Source organism: Corvus kubaryi, unplaced genomic scaffold (assembly GCF_017639235.1).
Source record: "Corvus kubaryi isolate FWS band 111438036 unplaced genomic scaffold, C.kubaryi_AGA036_p1.0 37334, whole genome shotgun sequence".
Taxonomy (NCBI): domain Eukaryota; kingdom Metazoa; phylum Chordata; class Aves; order Passeriformes; family Corvidae; genus Corvus; species Corvus kubaryi.
The window spans coordinates 1,603,363-1,625,834 of record NW_024581108.1 but is presented as its reverse complement, the minus strand read 5'-3'; the positions used below and the strand labels follow the sequence as shown (position 1 = coordinate 1,625,834).

At 47.1% G+C, this 22,472-nt stretch overlaps 1 protein-coding gene across 1 annotated transcript; it reads left to right on the top strand.

Moving 5' to 3' along the window:
• The first annotated feature begins 14 nt into the window (after positions 1-14).
• Positions 15-14,933, top strand: TADA1 (transcriptional adaptor 1). Its single transcript, XM_042029811.1, has 8 exons — positions 15-138; positions 458-549; positions 1,643-1,708; positions 8,362-8,459; positions 10,620-10,829; positions 11,846-11,997; positions 12,867-13,029; positions 13,980-14,933. Exons 1-8 carry the CDS (start codon positions 65-67, stop codon positions 14,130-14,132), a joined length of 1,008 nt encoding a protein of 335 aa, XP_041885745.1. The 5' UTR covers positions 15-64; the 3' UTR covers positions 14,133-14,933.
• The last annotated feature ends 7,539 nt before the right edge of the window (positions 14,934-22,472 follow it).

Below are 22,472 nucleotides of genomic sequence, written 5' to 3'. Positions count from 1 at the left end.
ACCGCCCCCTCCCCGGCCACGTGACCGAAGGGCACGTGACGGCCCTCAGGCGGCGGCGGTCGTGATGGCGACCTACGTGAGCGAGCTGGAGGCGGCCAAGAAGAGCCTCAGTGAGGCGCTGGGCGAGAACGTGAAGCAGTGAGTGCCCTCAGGGAGCGGGGGATGCGGGCCTGGGCCATCCCGCCCGGCTGGATCGGGGCTGTTGGCTGCGCGATCTGCCCGGCCCCTCTCGGCCTCCCCTGACCCGTCGCGTTTGTGCTGTGTCTGTGCAAAACCTCTGCGCTGCTTCTGGGTGTGGGAACAGTGCTTTTCCTCTGGTGTCTGCACCGTTCCTAGAGGTGCTCAAGGAAAGCAGTGCCGTGGTCTGGTTGACACGGTGGTGTTGGTAGGTTGGACTCAATGATCTCGGAGGTCTTTTCCAACCGAATTGATTCTGTGATTCCCTGCTCTTCCCTAGGTACTGGGCCAACCTGAAGCTCTGGTTCAAGCAGAAGATCAGTAAGGAGGAGTTTGACCTGGAAGCGCGCAGGCTTCTCACGCAAGACAATGGTAAAAAAACACCGTCTGTGTCATTTCCCTGCCTTGCCCTGCCAGGCGTGGGAAGCTCCTCCCGGCTCCACGGTACTTCCCGAAAGCGGAAAGTGCTGTGGGGGAAATAGGAGTTAAATAGGTAGCAATGGAGTTAAAATGGTGGGAGGTGCCCTGGCCTCCGTAGGGAAGTCCCTTTGTAACTCGGGCACTGAGAGGCAATTTGGCCTTGTGTAAATGTGGTAAAAATTTAAAATATGCTGTTCCAGCAACCAAAAAGCCATTTTTTAAATATCACTGTGGAGACACAGTCCTTTCTGTATTTTGCGTTTGGTTGTGGCTGAAGTAGGGGAGGGAACCCTGAATTCACCTAGGTGAATTTGCTGCAGGCAGGTCCTTCCTGGCCTTTGGGAATGGCAGGTGGGAGTGCTGAAGGATGAGATTCCTTGATCCTTGCTTCTTTGTGTGTCTGCAAACACTGATGGGCGTTGCTGAGCTCATTGTGAGGACTCCTGGCTTCCATATTCATGATCTCTGTAGGGAAGGGCAGGGAGCATGTTGGTGCTTAGACTCCAAAGAGGATCCTGTAACCCTCTGATCCTGCCTATGAAGTTATTTTCACTTTCTCTAGTGCACGATTACTCTATGTTCCGGTAAACCTCTGCAAGGAAGTTCTGTTTTGTTAGAACCTGTTTGAGTTGACTTCATCTTTGTGGGGCTGATTCTCGTTTTGGTGGATTTTCTAGCAAAACCAAAAGCAGTGCAGTCTGGTGCCTGCATGGCAAGAGGAGACAGCTGCTCCTCCTCTTACTGGCTGAATACACAGAGACAAGTAGCTATAACACTTTGTGTGTGTGTGTGTGTAACACTGCGAAGTGACCTAATTGTTTTCCATGCTGTGTGTAGTGTCTTTTGTGTTGTTGTCATAATAGTAGATTCTGGGCCCAGTAGAAGTAAACTCTCAAAAAAACTTAAATTGAAAACTCTGCCTTTGTAACTGAGCAGCTGGGGAGAACCCAGCTGTGGGAAAGCTTAGGGAGCTGCTTTAGGATGGCTTTGAGGGGGTGTCTGTGGGCACTGATGTGCTGCTAATGAGCTCTCTGTCTCTCCACAGTCCACTCTCACAACGATTTCCTCCTGGCTATTCTCACCCGATGCCAGATCTTGGTTTCTGCCCCAGGTAAGTCCTGAGAAGCCTCATTAAACACTGGGTGTAACACTGTGCAACTTGTGTGTTTGGGGTGTGTCTACACAGTACCCCAATTTTCTGAGCCTTAATATTCATGGAGTTTTTTCCACACAGGCAAAAAGGTAGCAAAATAGTGATTCAGCTGATTTCAGCAGAGATACTTCTATGACTAAGCTGTGTGTGCTTGGTTAGAGGCTGATGCTGGATTGCTGCCTGTGATAATCTGGTTTGATTTCTGGATTGGGTGTCTGCTGTGAGTTGAAGGGTAAAGGCAGATGCAGCTTTCTCTTTGATCTGCTTTGCTTACCACTTTCTTCCTCCTCTGTACTTTGTTCCTTTCTCTGCTGGGGAGGTCATTTTGGAGAGCTGGGTATTCCTGACTGATCTTGATTTCAAGTACATATCTGATAGAAAAGTGCTTACAGTGGGCCTTATTTGAGCTATGACCAATTAACCCAATTGTCTGCAGATAACATTTTAATTTTGTGAGCATCTAGAGTAACAACTTTTTGAGTGTCTAGAATGGCTGTCCTCAGGGTTGCAGGGTGTGTTTTGTTTGGTCTTCAAAAGAGCTCTCAATGCAGAGCTGTGGTAGCAAGGGCAATTGAGGTGCAATTTGCGATACGGAACTGCTGTGTAGGAGGGGAGAGAAAATTGTTACAGCTCATACGGGACCTGAGAGATGAGTTTCTTGAGAGGACAGAATACCTGTTATGGAGGTGCCTGTTGTAGCTAGAGGAAGTAAAACCTGAAAAACTCATAGATGCCCGCAGGTTTTTGTGTTGGAGCTGGTCCTTAACTGTACCAGCTGTGCTATTTAAATGTTAATCACCCCTACCTGCAAACTTGCTTTGTTTGCTCTTGATTGAACTTCAGAAACACCTTGTGTGTCCTAGACTTGTTCCCTTTAGGGGTCTGGACTCATGTAAATCAGAAGGTTTATGTCTGAATCTGCTGCTCCTTGCTTTCGACTTAGATTAATTAATTACAGATGGATTATAAAAAGAAAGCACAAGAACAGTGATTCCCCTGGTTATTACCTGGAGCAGCTGAGTCTAAATGAGGAGGGGGAGGGAGACAGTGTCTGTTCTCTGAGCTCAGCACTGAGCTGCTGTGAGTGTTGGGGTAGAGTTCATAGCTCAGAGGTCCTGTTTCTGAGAGGCAGTGATCAGGTTAGAGCCTCTTGCCATGTGACTGATGTTGGGGTTGTTTATTCCTGTGTGCACACTCTGGGCTTAGCTGTATTGAATGTCATTTGTCTCTTTAGCCAGTCTGTTTATGCCACTTAGTCATGGCAGCTCCTCTGCAGCTGTCTGGTCAGGATTTGTCAGCAAGTTCTCCCAGGTGTCCCTTTTTCAAGGCTGTTTAGGAATGTGTTGAAGGTAGGAGCCCCAGCAGAGCAAGGTCCTGCTCCACAGGTGCCTTCCAAATGCTCATTATTTCCTGCCTGACCTTTAATTTCAAGTCCTTGGAGGAGATTTGGTCTTGTCCTGTTGCAGCTGCTCCCTTCAGAGCCCTTGAAGAACCCTGGTTGTAGTGGTTCAGCAGGTCAGTGATAGCATGTAGTGGTGAGCCAGCTGGCCATGATCCTTCCCCAGTGCTGGTCACCTCCAGGGCTTTCAGGCAAGCTTTGGCTGGCTCTGTGTCCACAGGTTGCATAAGCCAGCTTAGTCATGGGTCTGTGGTCTTAAAGACATGGTTTGGTGCTGTGGAGCTAACAGTGTGTTCTGCTAGTCCCTTCTATAGTCTCAGTTTTGCTGTCCACAGATGAGTGCAGAGTCTCCCAATGATTTGGGAGCTGATCTGTGCTGAGATACCTCTTTCTGGGCCACTGACTGGTAAATCTCACTATCAGCTGTGTGTGGTGTAGGGTTGTACGTGCAAGCCCAGGAAAATGCAGTACAAGTGGAATACTAGCTGTTAACATCTAGATTTCTTTTTCTTCCCCTAGATGCCAGTCTGACACCTGCTAATTTTTTTTTGTGGTTTGTTTCTTTTTTTTTTTTTTTCTCCATGTAAGAATGGAAAGCTAACAGGCTTTTGTCTCAGCCACTGTCTTTTGGGTAGAAGGTGTTTACTTCATGATTCATGGAAAGAAGTAACTTTAAAGAAGTGTTTTTGAGGCACTTGGCACGCAATCACAAGGGTTACTGATGCATGTACTTTCCACCTTCGTGTGAGAGATAAAGGGAAAGAACCATCCTTAAAATGCTATTTTGTATTAAAAAATAATCTTGTGGTCAGTGGTAAAATTGTACTTGATGTTGTACTGTATTGGAATAAGAACCCTTGGGGAAAGTATTTTTTAGGAGTGATTATAACATATGTTGAACCATGCAAACAAACCCATCTGATCCAAATTTTGCTGCCTCTTGAAGTAGTGGTTCCACCTGGGATTTAGGGGAGCATTGGGTGAATGTGACCCATTTTGAGAATACTTTGCATTTCCTCCTCTCATCTGCTTAGGCTGTTGGTCACCCAAACTTCAAATCCCAGTTCCACAGCCTCTCTGGCATGGGACATTTAGGGCTTGGCAGTGGAGAGGGAGGGAGTTGTGTTGTCTATTCTGATGTGAAGGATCACCATTTGGGGTCAGCTCTCCTGGCTGTGGCCCCTCCCAAGTCCTTGTGCACTGCCAGGCTCCTCGCTGGTGGGATGGGGTGAGGAGCAAAAAAGCCCTTGACTCTGTGTCAGGGTTGCTCAGCAGGAATGAAAACATGCCTGTGTTACCAACATTACTCTTAGCACAAATCCAAAACACAGTCCCATACAAGCCAGTGTGGAAAATATTAACCGTCTTCCACCCCAAACCAGCACACTGGGATTTTTTCTTCCCCAAAAAAATCCATCAAGAGGAGCTCTGGTTTAAATCCTTTCTTAACCTTGCATGGACTTGCTCACTAAGCTTACCCTGTTTGTTGGACAGTTGCAAGCACTCAGGTTAGCAGGGTTTCTTCAGTTAATGTGTCTTGCTTGAACTGTTACTGCCTTTCTTAGCTAAATGTTAACAATAAAACTGAGACAATTGCAAACACTTGAGTTAGTGATGTAAGGATTTAATTTATTTAGTAGTAGTCTGGCGGCAATTAAAAGATGGTTCAGTGAATTAGAACTCATGTGGAATAACAGGAGCATTTTATTTTGTCAGGTTTGTCCGCAGGCTTTGCTTAGAGGGCTTTCAGCCGTGAGATGAGCTCAGTTGCTTGTGTTTGCTTCTCTCCAGAGTGTTGAGAAGGGACGAAAAGTAAGAAAATGCGAGTGTGAGCAGAATATCAGCCAAATAGCAGCAGAATACCTGACCAAACCCCTTGTTCCTGCAAGAAGATTAAAACAAACAACCCCCCCAACTGAAGATCAAGTAAACGGGAGTGGAAAATGTGTGTTTTCTCTGCCTCTCTGCTTCCTTCTGTGGTGACTTTCTCTGTGTCTTTGTCCTTTCCTCATGTAGCACGTCAGGAAAACCTGACAGGCTCTGTCTGGACTGGCTGGTGCCATCATGATGGTGCTATGCAGACGTGGCAGTTCTTAGAAAAATGTTTTTTATCTGTTGCTGATCTTGGAAGGCAGAGCAGCAGCCATTGCTGTGGCTTGTTGAGGTCTGATTCCGTTGCTAGCAAGATTAAATAAAAGCCGCTGACATCTTCCACACCTGAGCCAACCCAGCCTTGTCATTTGTAGCCAGGAAGACAAGTACTGGTTTTCTTAGAATGCTAGAGGGAAATTTTGCTTTCTTCATCTAGTGCATTAGGCTTGTTAATATGAAAACCTGGAAAAGGAACCAAAAATTCTGCTATGGGTTCATTATGGTGGAGAATAGGAGATTGTATCTTATCTTTTCCTTGTTTTAAACTGAGTCTGGCTAAGTTCTTGTTAAATGTGCACATTGAGATTCAATTAAGTTGCATCTTTCAGATCTGCTGTCAAAGCCTAAAAATTTAATTGCTATTTAATTTAAAAGCTACTGCATTATTTTTTTAAAAAAAGGTATTTTGAAAATTCAGACTTGGCTGTAACATTGTATCTGTAGTACATTGTCAGAGAAAAGAGTGTTTGCAATTTCCATCTCCATCCACTGCACTTTCTCTAGTCACACAGCTGAGGGTACTGTCACAAGTGGAGCTGTGTGAGACTTCTGGCAAGGAAGAAGGGCCTGGAGTGTGGTGACATTGGGAGCTAGAGGTGTGCTTGTATTGAGAGCTCTGGAATAGCACGGGTCATTTCTGTGTCTGTCCTTAGTGCACCTAATCTCCCCTGACTAGAAGGGGTCTGACCTGCTATGGAGGAGAGAAGGAGGAAGAATAAGACCTGTAAAAACTGAAATATCTGAGAGAAGTAGCATTGTTTTGATGATCCTGGGATCCTGATGAAGGGCAAGTGGGGTCTTTGATGTGGTGTTCCACCGTGGTTTCCTATGTCCCATTATTAGGGCCTCTCCTGTGATGTATTGATGAGTAGTGACACCAGCCTTATGAGTTTCGGGGAGGTTTTTTATTATCTTTTAATTTCTTAAACTGACCAGTGGATTTTGACAACAGGGTTTGTAGGCTATGGGTTTCCACCTTTCTAATAGGACGTAGCTAAACTTCATGGTTAACTTTTTTTTATGTAGGAAGAATGTGCCATCTGTGTGTGTGTGGGTTGTTTCTAATACCTTCTTAGCAGCTGATCATTCAAAAACTTCACCTGAATCCTCTAGTTTAGCCTGTTCCTTACAGTCGTGTATTAGAAATTTTTTTCCATGGCAGAGAACACTCTGCTTGTGCTCCAGCTCTGAGTGTGGGAAGCTGCCCATAGCCAAGGTCTTTTTGCCAGCTTCATTCCTTACAAACAGGGCTGTGATATAACTGTATTTATGAATTCCTAACTACAGCAAATTAAACATGGTTAATTCTTGATTACAGCAAATTAAGCATAGCTGGGACAGCCAGAGATCAACAGATTGGTGTGAAGCTGGTGAGAACTGTGGCAGCCTGTTGGGAGCAGGAGAGAACCACAACTGGGTGTTGGTCAGTGCTCAGTGAGTGTGCCTGAGGATAGCCCGGTTGTGAGTGGTGAGATGTGGAAAGGCTGCTGTCACTTCTTGTCCCTGTCTAGAGGAAATGGCAAATTCTGGCTGAGGTGTGGCCAGGGAATGTCTAAGACATTGCTGTCAGAATTGCCTGGCAGCAGAGCTTCAGCCTCTGCTTTGAAGGCAGCTGAAGTCCCTTCAGAGCTGAGCTGTCCAAGCTCCCTGGAGGTGGGCAGGGACCCAGCTCAGGGCATGCTCTGCTCCAAAGGAAAAGGATGCTCACTTGCAGTGCAAAACCAGGGAAGGAGGGTACTGGAGGCACAAAGCAGAGGCTGCCTCTGTAGCCACGAGAGGGCTGTCCAGTCTCTGAGTTGCACTTGTTCCCTGTCAGTGAGTGCACACACATCCAATGCAGTGCTGTCTTAAGCCCCAGTGTTCCTGAAGGAATTAATTGCTCAGAGATGCTATAAACCTGTCAGCAGGAAATTTGCTAGGCTGTACTTTCCAAGTGCTGCGTGATTATCAGGATGTGGTTTGGCCTACTGTAGGTGTAGCTGTCAGACAGCATTCAGTGGACTTCTGAGCTGATGATGTGACTAAATATATTTATTTATTGGTACTAAACAGTAACCACTTTTTCAGCTGTTCACTCACTGGTCACATTAGTGTCATCCTGCTCCTGGGCTCAGTGGCCTCTGCAGTTTTTCTCCCCTCTCCTTCTCTTCAGTGTAACAGAACAATCAGCTGTGGTGTTCAATAAGGATCCATGACAAAGCTTGCTGAAGCAGAAGGAGGACTGGGGAGTCAGACTGCTTAATCCAGATGGTTTAACATTTGACCTGATCCAGTGCTGGAACCCTGGGTTTAGAGAATTTAGGTTTTTGGGATATAATTACATATAAGTGTAACATTATGGAGGATTTTGGGTGTGGATTTATGTCTTCTTCTTTCTCCTTCTTCACAAATCTGAATCCTCTATCATTGGGTCAAAAGTTCTGCATTGCGGGCATGAAAAGTTGGTAATTGGATTGTAAGTAAAAACATATTACTTAGCATGTCATAATTGGTTAATTTAGACTTTAAAAAGCTTGGAAAGTTAAAATCACAGCCATTTTCCACCCTAACAACCTTGGAGGCACACTGTGCAGCTGTGCTAAAGATAAGATATAATAAACAACTAAGTCTGAACAAGAATTCTGGCGTCTCCTGCGTTGTAATCCAAACTCTTGAGTAAAAGAACTTGAAAATACAGAAACAGAGAAAAATTAGTAATCCAGGAGTTGGGGGGAGGAGAATCCACCTCTAGGCAAGCTCTCTGCAAATGACTTTTTCCTTCCTTTTGGCTTTCATGACAGGCTATGCTTATCTCTCTCCTTTCACTATGGGTTTTGTTTGGACAGAAATTGCTACATAAGTCATGGGTGATGAGTGAGTCAAACTAGCAAGGGGCTGACAAAGGAAGAGAACGGCTATCAAAAGTGTTCTCCCCTCGGAAGACCTTTCTTTGGGCTGTGGCTGTTGATTTTGGATTAAGGCTTAGCAGGTGGCCAAATGTTAAGGCTTTCATCCTGGCCCTAAATCAGCAACACAGAGTTACTTTTTTGGTTTTGTTTTATTTTTTCTTTTCCATTTGTAGAAGGTGCTGGATCTCTGCCATGGCCAGGTGGCTCTGCAACTAAACCTGGAAAACCCAAAGGGAAGAAAAAGATTTCTTCAGTTCGCCAAAAGTTTGATGTAAGTGTGTCTGTGGTTCTCGTTACACATCTGCCAGATTCTAAAAGCAAGTGATTTCCTATTTATTCAGGCAGTCAGACAGAATTCTGTGATTACCTCTGCAACCCAAAGCGTTAGAAGCAAGATATTCCTTGGGTGTAATGTTTTTAGAAGGTCCAGTTGTTTGTTCCAGAGCTGAAGATGCCTTTCAAAGGTGCTGTCTTCTGGTAGATGGCATAGAAATGTGCAAGATCCAGTTCACTTTGCAGCAAAGGCTCTGTACCTTCACCCAGCACTGTCATACCCCTGTTCTGCAGTTGTTTTCTATGCTGCCAGACCAGTGTGGAAGGGCCTGGTGTGACAGAGATTTGGGATGAGGCATTCTCTTCAACAAGCAGGGTTTGATAAGGTGCATAGAGCCCTTCTAGGGACTATGATTAGGCACTGTGAGTGTGTGCACTTGAGACGAGTGTTCCAGAGGGATGCCCCAGCTGAAAGCTCCTTGTATTTAGAAATTGTTGAAATACTTTGCAGTGCTCACAGCTGCAACCTGAATTGTGATGTTCTGAATTCAGTCTGTGTTGCCTTGTCTGTCTTAAAACTTCACTGTAACTCTTCAGCGGCAAGTAGCTGAGAGTTTGAGAAGCAAGCTGTGGTGTAGTGGAAGGCTTAGAATTTGATTTGCTCAATGCCCCTACAATACACCAGATTTCTAGTGTGTGTTTATACACATGTTCAGGAATGCTTGGCAGTAAGCACTGTATGAAGTGCATGTTATGATTAATGGGCTAGTGGAATTCCTGAGTAGTGTGAACTTGGAAGTGCCTTGGGATTTCGTAATGTTTCCCTCACTGGTCAGAGTAACACTGTGAATGACCACAGGTCCATTCCAGTTGGCTTCTGCTCTCCCAAACCACATTCCCCTTGAAAGTTGCTTACATTTTGAAGGTCTTTTTTTCCAGGCATGTGACTTTCCTGTAATGAAAGCATAAGTCTTTAGAATTATGGGGAGGGAAACCTGCTTTCACATCAGTAGTGGATGGATTGGTTTTTCACTCTGATGCCACACTGTCCTTTCACTAAAGCAGCTCCCCTTTCTCCCTGGAAACTAAGATGTGAGAAATCCACTTTGCTGCATGTTCATTGTTCATATTTATAGTCTGTGTTTGTCCTCGTTCCCCGTAAGAGCCTTGCAGCAATCTCCATTCCAGAGCCGTGGGAGAGTTGTTGGGAGTATGATGAGTCTTGTTCCCTTGTGGGTTAGAGCTGGGCCAAGCACATATCTGGGCTCAAGGATCAGTAATTTACATTTGCTTTGTTACCCCCCGTTTATTTGGGGACTGAGGAGCCACCACAAGCACTGAGAGCTTGAGACATAGTGCAGCAAAGGATTTGTGCTGGAATACATGCGGCCTGGGAAATGCCACCTTCTGGTATGAATTCCTGTTCTGTGATGGGTTTTTTCCCTAAATAACCAAGTCAGTTCTGAAAAAGAGTCATAATCCATCTCAGAATTAGTGGCTGCTCAGTAACACAGCTCTGCTTAGAGTAGTAAAAGTGCACAGGGAGACTGGAGTATGAAATTAGGGCTGGAATTGGTCTAAGTTTAAAGCATTAGAGAGATGTAAGAATCAATCACACAAGTTTAGAATCATGGGTTTTAGTCTAGAGGGAAACTGTACAGAGAGTAAGTAAATAGACACCCTTCTGTACCAGAAATGATTAAATAGATGAGAACTCTTCAGCATGGAAGGAGGTGTCTGAGAGATGTGGAAGTCCAGTCACTGGCCTGGGTAATGTGAAAGGAGATAAAAAGGACAGTGGCTGACCATATTTGGGACTCACAGGAGAATCAAACAAATCTAGCAGGTGGGGCGGTACAGAGCAGACCAGAGCAGGTGAGTCTTCATGTGCTGTGTAGAATTTCTGGCTGCAGTGTGTTGTGGATAACCAACATTCAGGTGGTTTGGGGTGCTGCTGGACAAGTTCACTGAAAGCATACCAACACTGACTTAGCAATGTCTTCAGCTGCAAGTCATTGGGGGTTGGGAGAGTATCCTGGGGAGGATTTTTTATGTTTTTATAGGTGTATGCTTTCTGCTTGGAGAAGGGATGTCCCCTTGATGAACCAAAGGGTCTGAATGAATATTATCTTATGCTTTAATGTTGTTTTCATGACAGCACCGGTTCCAGCCTCAGAATCCACTGTCAGGAGCCCAGCAGTTTGTGGCAAAGGATCCTCAGGAAGATGATGATTTGAAGCTCTGCTCTCACACCATGATGCTGCCAACACGTGGCCAGCTGGAAGGAAGGATGATTGTAACTGCATATGAGCATGGGCTGGACAATGTCACTGAGGAGGCAGTGACAGCTGTTGTTTACGCTGTGGAGGTGAGGCTGGGCTGGGTGGCAGCAGTGGTCTCATGACACCAGCAGCAAAAGGCTCTTGTGTGCAAGTCTGAGGTATTGTCCCTCAGCATGGGGAGGAAACCTGCTGCTCTGATTGTTCTCCAATTGCCCTTTTGCCCCAGAGTAATGTGAGAATCGAGAGGCTTCCAGGTTTGTAGTGCCCTAGATGTAAAGTCTTGGACTTCTGCCTGCAAGTGTTAATTGTGAAGTACCTGCACAGTACCCCAGGCATGTTAAGTAGCTGTTGTGGAAAATACTGTTCCTGTCACTTAAAAGCAGGGACAGAATGGGAATGCCAGTTTGACCAGTTCTATGAAAAGCAACCTGTTAAAGGCACAGTGTCTGGCCTGGCCGTGAAGCAACAGGATCAGGTGATATCTGCAGGTGAAGCCCTGGTTTGGCTTTGGCCATTGGTGGTGCCTCACTTTACACATCCCAGGAATGACACAGCCACTGCTTGGAGCATTGATGTGTGGATGGCTTTCTGCACTCAGGATGTGGAGGCCAACCTGAATTCCCCATCTGGCAGTGAGGCCAAATTTAGAAGTTGTCTGCTTGTTTTTTTCATATGATTCCTTCTCCATCGCTTTTCAGGCAAATGAAAAAGATGAGTGAGTGGCTTTTCACTGTCATTTCAGGGCCTGTATTTCAGTTCAAGTGTAACATTTAATGTCAGTTACGAAATCTTAACCTTAATCAGAGGTTGGGAATTTCCTAGCATTGAAGACACCCCTTTGACATTTGAAGCAGGACATCACATACTAAAGTATAGTTGCCAGGCTGATGCTTACAGTACTCACAAAATGCCATGTTCTCTGTATCCATCTGCTGGATAATGAAAACGTCCTGTAGCTTGTCCAGATACTGGTTCCCTTCCATCTTTAGGTCCTTGTGGTCATAGCAGCACTGCTTCTGTCTTGCCAGTTGGTGAGGCCCTTCTCCTAGCCATGAGTGTCCTACACATCACCACACGTCCTAAGATTTGGGTTTTTTTGCAGAACCATCTTAAGGACATTCTGACCTCTGTGATATCCAGGAGGAAAGCCTATCGTCTGAGGGATGGCCATTTCAAGTATGCCTTTGGAAGCAATGTCAACCCTCAGCCATATCTGAAGAACAGTGTTGTTGCTTATAACAATTTAATTGAGTGGTAAGGAGCTCTCAGCACACTGATAATGTAAATGGATTTTGCTAGTCTTGGAATAACTCCATGGTTCAGTGTCTTCTTTTATTATTTTGCTTTCACACACTAGGAAGGCATTGGTATGGAGGATTGTACAGCTAAACAGGGAGTGAGAATATGGGGATTTCCCAGCACTGGACTGTAGGACAGTATTAGACCTCTGTTCCTTACCTCTGCTTGTCCATTAGTTTATTACTGCTTTTTGTAAACTTCAGTAACACAGGAATTCTCTGCCTTTAGGCCTGGCTGTTGTACCATAGGATTGAAATGTCAGTGAGGACCTGCAGGACACTTCCATCCTGTTATTTCTTGCATCCAAATGTGTTTATGGTTCCTTGGCACGTATTTCCAGTTGGCAGAGCTTCAAGGTCCTCTTGTTTGGAGCCTCAGTGTCAAAGAGCTTGTGCAGTGCATCTGCCTGCATGTGTGTATGAGAAGGCAGTTGTGTTTGCCTGTGGCAGCTTCTAGCAGTTGACAGGAGGTCGTGGGTGTTTTAAGATTTGATTATAGCACTACAAACAACTCTGCCTAATAGCCAGTGTTTCAGTTTAATGTTGTGTGTGCCTTAATTTTTATGCTGGATAGAAACTATTGGCTGCAAGGAACAGAAGTTGCACAGCCAAGACCATTTAAGCAGTGCTGAGGCATGTTGAGGATCTGTCTGCACTCTTTTTATTAAACTGGAATTTTAAAGAAATTTTTATTAGAGCTGAAATAATTTTATGTACATATGGGCCACATGAGCTGGTGTAGAAAAGCAGGGCCCCTGCTGTGTGACTGCCACAGCTGGTGCTGTTTTTGTGACTGGGATGTCTTCCTGCCTGCTCTGCCCCCAGCCCCCCGAGCAGCGCGACGCCCTCAGCAGGTCAGAGCCTGGCCCCCCCGCCCGCTCCTGATGACGCTGAGCAGCAGGCAGCCCTGCTCCTGGCCTGCTCTGGGGACACTCTGCCAGCATCGCTGCCTCCAGTCAACATGTATGACCTCTTTGAAGCATTGCAGGTAAGCTGGTCGTGTCACACCTTCGTGTCACAGGCAGCGTTGTCCTGGGTGCCAGCTGCCTGTCTTAGACGTGGTTTACATGCATGGAGGGGGATTTGTTTTCTCCTCCTGCAGTCTCTTTCCTTCTTTGCCTGTCAGATTCTTTGGCCTTGATTTGTTCCCAGTGTTAACTCATGGTTTAATGCCTGTTCTGCTCCCCTTGGTCACAGAGCTGATGAGGAAATTCCTGTCTCACAGCTGTGCAAGAAGGGTGAACTCTTCCTCTGCAGCAAGACTGCAGTGATTATGTCAGAACTGAGCTAGACAGGTTTTGACAGTGCTGCAGCAAAATAACTTACCTGGCATGTCCCTTCTTACTTCTCATGTTCCACCTGGGTACTTAGAGGAATACTTGGTCCTGGCATGCAGACCACTGCAGTGGATTAACTATGATCACCCCAACCCTGGGGAGGCATTTAAGGTCAGCTGGGTGAATTTTCATTGGAGATGTATGGCTGTGGTTCCCTCCCTCTCAGGCAGCTGTGGGAACATTGCCTACTTTGAATGTCTAAAATTAGCTGTGAGAAATTCCCCCTTGATGATCTCTGCTTTTGTGAACAGGCCTTGGGATTTTGTTTCACAGCTCTGGATACAGACCACAGAGCTGTAATCAAACAGTCATCTCGTGTTTAGTCAGAATTGTTGTTTCTAAGGTTTTGATGACCAATTATTGATTACCACCCCAAGAGCAAAATGACTATTTCCTTACCATGCCACTCCCTTAGAAAGTGGTGTAAGTTGGCTGCTGTGGCAGTGCTGGCAGGAGCAGCTCTCCCTGTGAAACAGCCTTTAATTCCCACTCTGCAGGTCTGGCACCCAGAGCATCCTGGAGTAGAGGGAGGTTATTCCCTGGGCAACGTGGGGAAATGTCTATGGAAGCGTGCAACTTGTTTTCTAACATGCATTTCCAGGTGCACAAAGAAGTTATCCCTGCACACACAGTCTATGCTCTAAACATTGAGAGGATTGTCATGAAACTCTGGCATCCGAACCACGAGGAGCTACAGCAGGACAAGATCCATCGGCAGCGCCTGGCAACAAAGGAGGGCCTCCTGCTCTGCTAGAGCTGGGCCAGCCTTCAGGTGGCTCCAGCCTGTTCCTGGGACTTGTCATTCGGATGCTCCTTACAAACCTGTGTCAGCATCTCCAGGATGATGTAATTTATGAGTCAGCTTTTCCTATGGAAATGTGACTGAGTTGTGGGACACTTCCTCTGCCTCCCCAGAGTCATGTGCCATGGAGTACTTACACCAATGCCACTGAATTGGAAAAGAGAAACAGGACACATTTGCAAGGACTGTTTTTAGGAAAAATAAATGTGAGAGTGGAAAGAGTTTTTTTTAAATAAGGTGTGCTTTTGTCTTCTTTGTGAGCATGGAGAATCTGCCTCCTTGCCCTCCCCTCTCAGGTAGTTTCCCTCCTGAGCTCAGACTTCAGAGGCCTTGTCCAGCTTCTGTTGTGGCTGATGGGATCCTTTTCATTACTTGGTTATGGAGTGGCCTCTTGTGAAAATGAGCGAATTCTGTAGGCTGACCTGAATTGTTCCTCTTTTGCCAGGGGAACTTCTGATTACAAACTGTGAGAAAACAAGGCAAAAAGGGAATTGTCTTGGTGTTGGAGACTCCTTGGATTTGCAGCATTAACAAATCTCTCCTATCACTTCCTTGTAAAAAATATGCAGCCTTGTATTACTTCATTATAAAATTATGTAGGCACACCTCTCCACATGGGAGATGTGCAGATCACTGTTTAAAAGGAGAAATTCCACCTGCTGGGTTTCAGGTGCTCTGCTGTATTCCTGAGTCAGCTGTGGGAACAAGCTTATTATAACATGAGAATTCCATTAAAGTGTCTTAATTACTACATGACCTGGTTTTGACCTCACACATGGAGGTACCTGCTGAAGTATGACTCACTTACTGTGCCTCCAGATTAGTGGAACTGAAACTGCTTGTTGGGGTTTTAGGAGTTCTTCTGTTTTCTTTTTCTCTTAAAGAATTTTCCCCATCCATGTTGCTAGGGGGACAAATTACTAGGTGCTTAAGAAAAACAAAAGACCTGGCCACAGAGGGAGGGGTCCATCTGGCCTCTTCTTTCATCCTCTCTTTCACCTGGGTTTGTGGGCTGTTAGTTCCCGGCGTTTGGATGGAGAGAGAGGCTGGGGGAACTTGTCGGCACTGCGGGCTGCTGTTTTTCAGCTGCCTTCCTTCTACCAGAGAAACCCCGGGATTCCCAAGCCCGCCTTCCCCTGCCCCGCTAGGAGCCGGGCTGCAGCCGCCCTGCTCCTGCTGTTGTTTTGAGCCTTCGCTACTCTGTAGCCCCGCACTCCCTGCCTGCCCAGACCTCCGGGGTTCCCGCCGCAGCTCTGGAGTTCAATACCTCTCGTCTGCCACCCGGGATTTGTGCTCGTCCCTGCCATTCCAGCCTGCTGTTCCCGAGGGTCCGGCCAGACACCGGGATCGGCTGCCCAGTGGTTTGTGAAGCCTTTGTCCCATCCCTTCCCGGGATCCCAGGGCACCAGAGCCGCGTGCTCCCCGAGCTCGCTCCGGAGCGCCCCCTGCAGCCGCGGGGGAACCATCGCACCTGCCCTGCTCACCGGGAGCCGCCAGCGCCCCTGCCGGCTGCGAGCGGAACTGCACCCGAGGGGAAAGGGCCCGACAGCCGAGAAGGCTGGGACTGGGTTTGTGTGTGCTGTTACTGCCATAGTTATTGCTGTTTGTTTGACTGGTTATACACATATAGATATATAATAGTAAAGAACTGTTATTCCTGTTCCTCTATCTTTGCCTGAAAGCCCCTTAATTTCAAAATTACAATAATTTGGAGGGAAGGGGGTTGCTTTTTTTTTTCATTTCAAGGGAGACTCCTGCCTTCCTTGGCAGACACCTGTCTTTCAAACCAAGACACAGCTTCTCAGGGGGAATGTGAAAGGGGAAGCTCATGGTTCCACTCCATTCTGGTTTTCCTATTTGGAATGTATTTGGATAGGAGACTTGTCATATTTCTTATGGAATTTTCTTCTAAGTTTTCTTCTCTGCTGTATCCCCAGGACTGAAGAGAGTGCAGACCTATGATGTTTCTTCCTGGTTACTGTTCTTGTAACTTCCTTTCCTGACCCCCATGACTGTTCATGTTGGACCAGCGTTGTAATAAAGAGCTGTGCAGCTGTCATTGTGTTCCTGGCTTTCCTGCATCCCCTTTGGGATGTGTTGTGGAGTTAGGCAGGGCAAGAGGCAGTGTCTGGGCAGGTATTGGTGGCTCTCTTCATGAGAAGATCACTTTAGGATTATGAAGAAACTGGGAAAGGCAACAACAGAGAACTGCAGGAGGGCCTAGCAGGATGGGAGCAGTTGCAGGTAGGTCTGGCAGTGTGTGGTTAAGAGGGGAGTGGGAGAGAAAAGATGGATGATTTCTTTTGGTACTGTTCTTTCAACTGCTTTGTTTTTCTGTATTTAAGCTGGTCAGAGAGGGCCTGAGCTTAAAAGTTGACCTCAGTGGCTTTTAAAATTTTTTTTTTTTAAAACTTAAAAAAGTTTTTAAAGGCAGTATTTAACCTTAGTAACTGTATGGTGGTGACATCATCGAGACACCCGAAATACAGACTGTGGGGTGTGGGAGGGAGATTTCCCAGATAATTGTGATGCTTCTGGTATAAAATGAAAGCATTAAGTTTGTTTGCTAGAAACTCTGGGGCAGCTCGGAGGATCTCAGATCTGAAGAAAGCACCCAGCCTCCAACAGCATCACAGGCGGGTTCTGAAACAAAATGCTGAGTATGGCACTAGAATCTCACTCCTGTTTGCCTGTGTTCTGAAGAGCCAAGTCATCTATTCCACACTGAAAAAGTGGGTTATTTGGTATGCCTGCTAGACAACAAAGGCTCGAACAAGGAACTCAGGTCAGCTGCATTTCAGAGATCTGAAAACTGAAAGGCACATATTCTCAAAGCACTTTCCCATGAAGTGTGAGTTTTTGTGAGAAACAATGCTTTACAGGCTTCTTGGGTCATGGAGCTGCAAGGGATCACAGAATATTCTGAGCTGGAAGGGAGCCACAAGGATCACAAGTCCATCTCTTAAGTGGATGGCCCATGTGGGGATTAGAACCATTATAAGCACCATGCTCTAACCAACAGAGCTAATTAATCCCTGTGGCTGCTTTGTCCACCCCTGGCTGAAAGAAGGGCCAAGTTCAAAATTAGAGCAGGTTCTTTATTTCCAGAGATGAGACCAGAGAAGTTGTCATTTCCAGTTCAGTGTGTGACCATGTGGCCAGTGAAGGTTTTCCTTGGAGACCTACCCTGAGAGCAGGGTGATGGTACTGACAGGTATCACTGGTAGGCTGTGACATATGTCTTTCTTCACTGCAGTAGCCAGCCCTCTAAAATGAATAACACTGCTGAACTTCAAAGCAGCACAGAGATTAATTTGGCAGGGTCTGTCTTGTGCCCCAAGATCCACCCAGCACCTGCCAGGTGTGTGGCAAGCTGAGCTTGAGCAAAACTGTTCTTGACAGATGCTACCTGATAAACCTACAGTGGAACTTCAGAGTTATCTTGGGCAACCTGGTGTGCTTTTAGTGGCCTTCACCTCTGACAGCTTTTTCCTCTGACCTGTGCCTCTTGCTGCAGGCCTGGAATTTGTTGTAGTCATCCCAGAAAATGGAAAGACAGAAGGGAAGGAATAAGAGATCACTTGCCTTGTCCTCAAGAGTGAGAATTGCATCTTACGCTCTTAACCCAGCAGGAACTGTGCAGTGTACTGAAAGTTACCACTTTTGGAATTTCTATTGCTTATGCTTCCACTTCTATATCTGTAGTGAAAGACCACTGGCCACCTCATGAAGAGGGGGAAAAAGTGCTCAAGAGCTTCACCGGGCTTGCTTCATGGCCTGAGCTAGGGTGAAGTTGTTCATCTCATCGCAGATGTGATCAGTGTGATCTGCATCCCTCGAGTGTAGGAGACAGAAAGAAAATCTGTTACTTTCAGACAGTTTCAGCTGCAAGACCTGGCTTAAGTCTGACCAAGCCTTTCCAGTTGCATGCCAAGCAGGATCCCAGGGGTGTGAATGCAGCCCTCCTCAACACTCCCAAACAGCCAAACCCTCACTCCCCAGACTGGTGAGCAAGAAAGATGTTTTTTGTTGCTGTTTCACAGCCTGTGAGCCACGTCTCCAGCCCTTGCCCTGTGAGTCATCTGCTGGGAGCTGTGCCCAGGAGCAGGGCTGGATGCCTGGCTGGGAGGGTGCTTGGCAGCTTGCTCTGCTCCATCCAGATCTGGTGCCCAGGTAAACAGAGGAATCATCTCTGAGGACAGCTCCCTCAGAAAGAGGATCAGCTTCAGCTTTGCCTCACTGGGGCTTTGTTGGTTATCATGAAAAAATATTGTTTCTATTTGAATTTCTGAATGCAGTTTCCCAGTGGTGGGTTGGGTTGTTAATTAAAGGCCCCCACAATCAGATATCTGCTTCTGTGCAATGACAGCCACTTCTGAAATGCCACTGCGATAAGAACAACGAGCAGGAGCTGGGGCTGCTTTCATCCCACAGGAAGGGCTGCTGGCCTTTCCATGGAGCACCCTGTAACCTCTTTGAATCCTTTGAAGGCTTTTAAACCCTGTTTTGGACTGCACCAGCAGAGCTCCTGCCCAAGTCCTGGCAGATGGGTGTGCTTCCCTTCTCCTTCCCTGCTGCTCTCTCCACGTGCACAGCTGGCCAGCTCTGCATACCAGGAGGTGATTTGGCCCTGGCTGAGCAATCTTCCCTGTGCTTCTATTTATATCTCACAGAGATGCTCCAGCTGGATTTGGCAGAGGAGCAGCAGGTGCTTGTCTGTGCAGTGTAGTCTTTCTGTGAAATGTAGGCTTGATTTTCAGATATTTATAGTTTGTTGGTGTATTGTTGATGGGAGCAGCTACTCTTTCCCTAGAGCAACATCAATATTTCAGGCTTCTTTTTTCCACTGAAACTTTAATTTCTCACTAAAATACTGTTTTCCCACCAAAAAAAAAAAAGAAGCACAAAGCAGCTCAGCCTGCTTTATTTTTGCCTCTGTCTCCAACCTCTCCAAAATACTCACCAGAAGTTTGTTCCAAGTTTTCAAATGTGGTTTTTAACTCTGTAATAAATACAGTATTGAATAGCTCCGTAATAAATGGCTTCAGAATCATTCTTATCCACTCTCTGCATTCCTTAAAGACAGAAAAAGGGGGAACAAGAACCTGGCTCTGCACCTGCGCCCTGGGAGTGCCTGGTGCAGGTGCAGCCGTGCTGTTTTTCTGATGGCTGATGGCTCACACCTGAGGATTGGTGCTGCAGGCTCATTAGCAGGTTTTCTCCTTCCTCACATGTTAGAGATTAATCTCTGAATTCCTCCAGCTATGCAAAGTACCTCAACTGGACTTCATGGTTTCCCCTGGAAGCTGTGAGCAGGGGGTGTGTGAGAGCTGGGCTGGACCTCCATTGCAGGCAGTAGATGCCACAGTGTGTGGTGGCCCTTATTCTGCCAGTACATCCCCAGGAGTGGAGGGACGCAAGACAGAGAGGTGTCTCTGTCCCTGAGCCAGGGACACAGAGCAGAGCTTTGCCTTTGGTGGCCCTTTTGGAGCCATTGCAGGCACTGCACAGAGCCCTGGGGAGTCATCCTGGAGAACAGCAGCAGCTGCAGATGACAACTCTTTGTGTTGGTGGTGCTAAAAAATGGGGGGGGAGGGGGGGGAGCCATTGGGGCAAAAAAATCAAGTATTTACTCTACTGCCCCAAACCAGCTTGTACACACTGATGCAGCAGGTCCTAAATCCTGTTAGAAGAGAGCCAAACCATGTGTCCTTGCCCCTGGGACAGCAGGGTCCTGTGCAGCACATCCCAGTGTGGTGAGGCTTCCCATTTTATAAATTAGAAATGTTGAAAAAGCTAATATGGGAAACAGATAGGAAGGAAGGATAGAACCTGCCCTCCAAACCCCAGGAGGCGTTAAGGGCAGCCAGCTGGGTGCAGGGGGCAGTGGGCAGTGTGGGGTTGTGCAGCGGCTCCTGTGGTTTTCTGACCCTGTGACCTCCCCTGCAAAGGACATGGGGATGGCTGGGAAGCCCATCACCATTGCCAAAACAGTTCTCTTGCAATTTCCTGGAGCTTCCCAGCAAAACACAGCATGGAGGGCTTGATTTAGGGTATTCTCTCAGATGAGACACCTCGAGCCACAGGTGCAGTCTCTGCCAGAGGGACACGTCAGTGCCTGTCAGGGCAGCTGCTCCTCTGACCTCGTGGTTTTGTGAGTTCCAGCTCCCCTCACCCTGCTTGGACAGTGTCATTTGAGTCTTCAGGACACCCACGAGTGGAAAAACAAAGAGGGGCAAAGACAGAGACCCCGTAGCGCACACAGACACGAAAAACCACCTGAGCACAGCCCAGCTGTGGCTGGTCAACAGCTGTGGGTGACAGACACCCACCGTGTTTGTGCTGGAGGTGCCACTCTGAAAGTGCTGCGTTTTGAAGGCTGTTGCTCAGCCTGGCTGTTCCCTGCTGCGGGGAGGGGGGGGCAGTGTTACAGCTCATCCCAGTCTCCTATTTCCAGCTCCCGAGGACTTGGTGTGCAAGTAGTGAATGTATTTGCAGCTTTGGCATTGTAGAGAGAAAATCTGTGCTCTGGATCCATGTAAACTGGCCTCCTCCACATCAGTGCTCGAGGGAGAAGCTGACCCTGCACGCTGCTGATCCCATAAAAATTACACCTATGCATCCACAGCCAAGAAATAAAGGAATAAAACAAACAAAGTCTGAAGAGTATCGTTAATACAGAGCAGCCATAGCTATTTGGAAATCACACTTTGAAATACTGGTATCAAGTCCCTCAAGATTTGAACCATCTTTGCTATTTCTTTTTTTAGTCATTAATCAGTGGCTATAGCTAGACAGTTATGATTAAGCAATTGCACTGTGAACATTTTAGGCTTGGCTAATCTTTTGTTTTAAGGAAAAGACAAGACAATGCCAAGACAAATGGGCTGTCTGGAGGAGAGACACCAGCAGTGAGGCCAGCAGGACTGAGAAGTATCTTCTGGAAAGGTAAATTCTGATCACTGACCCCTGTCCCAACTTGCAGAAATGACACAAAGGTGTGAGCAGAGGAAGGAGCAGCCTCCCCCGTGCCTGAAGAGGCTCAAGTGCCCTCCCAGCCTGTGGCCCCCACCCAAACCCTCACTGGCTCTTGGGAAGGCAGTGATGGACAAATGGGGCCATGTCCCCTGTGTGCCACTCTCCTGCTGGCTCAGCTGGCCACAGTGGGAACAGGGAGGGAGCAGGGATGTGGCTGCAGCCAGCCAGGCTGCCTGGATGGCAGTGATCAGTTCACCAGAGAGCAGGCTGTGCTCCTGCAGCAAAGAGGAGCTCTGGGCACCCCGACTCAGAACCTCACGTGCGTCATCAAAGCGGCTGAGGAAGGCGCACGATGCAAATGAGCTGCACCTCAGAGCCGGTGCTTAACCACAGCTGTGCCTCTGCCTGTGCTGTGTGAATAACCTGATGAGTCCCCTTCTGCAGCTTCTTGCTCAGCCTCAAAGGTGCTCAAGGTCCACACCAGGGCTTTGGTCGCACTATTGGGGCAGAGGTGTCAGGCCAGGCCAGCTCTGTAGAAGCACATCCTGCATAGTCCTGAGGTGCTGATGGAGACTGGGAGAGGAGCACGCAGAGCATGGCTCCCATGGGTGCCTTGGTTGGCACTGTGGTGAGGACACACATGTGTTTCCTTGAGCACTTCATGGCTCTTACTTTTGCTACTGCTAGAAGGGAATATGTGACAAATAAAAGCATGGGCCTGACTGCCTAAATACCAGATTGTCCAGGTAATGGTGGAGCATCTTGGCACTCCCAGCAACCTCACTGCCTGGTCTTATTCTTATTCCTGTAATTGTTTTTCCTTCTGATATTAAACTTGGAGGAAACTCAAAGACCATTAGTCATAGCTTTTGCTTTCTGGGGCTTTAGTTATTTATTTGTTAATGTTTTCTGAAAATGGTAACCACAGGGGAAACTGTGGTCCTTAGCCAGAGGCTGGGCTGAACTGGCTGGGATGATTTCGACCATCATTTTACGAGAACAAGATTTCCAGTTCCTGCAGAAACATGTCCTTGGTCTCATGTACCCCTCTCTGCTGGGCTGGTATCAGTGCTCTAGGGCCAGGCACAGTGTGTCCTGCACCTGGGATCCCAGTGCCCTCAGGCATGAGAATGCCCTGGGCATGGGCCTGTGTTCCCTGTCAGTGTCACAGGTGAGGGAGGAGCTGGAGCTGCTTTTCAAATTGAAACTCAGGAGGAAGAGAAGCACTAGGGATTTTTTTCAAAGAGCAGAGCATGAAGGCATGTCTGGAGCATGCCTGAGGCACACTTTTTCCCCTGGGTAGGATAACAGTGC

What these genes read in the sequence shown, in the direction of transcription:
- TADA1 (XM_042029811.1), top strand. Translation starts at nt 65, where the DNA reads ATGGCGACCTACGTGAGCGAGCTGGAGGCGGCCAAGAAGAGCCTCAGT. An exon ending in CAGTTCGCCAAAAGTTTGAT is followed by an intron (nt 8,460 to 10,619) that starts GTAAGTGTGTCT and finishes TTTTCATGACAG; the next exon opens with CACCGGTTCCAGCCTCAGAA. An exon ending in CTGTTGTTTACGCTGTGGAG is followed by an intron (nt 10,830 to 11,845) that starts GTGAGGCTGGGC and finishes GTTTTTTTGCAG; the next exon opens with AACCATCTTAAGGACATTCT.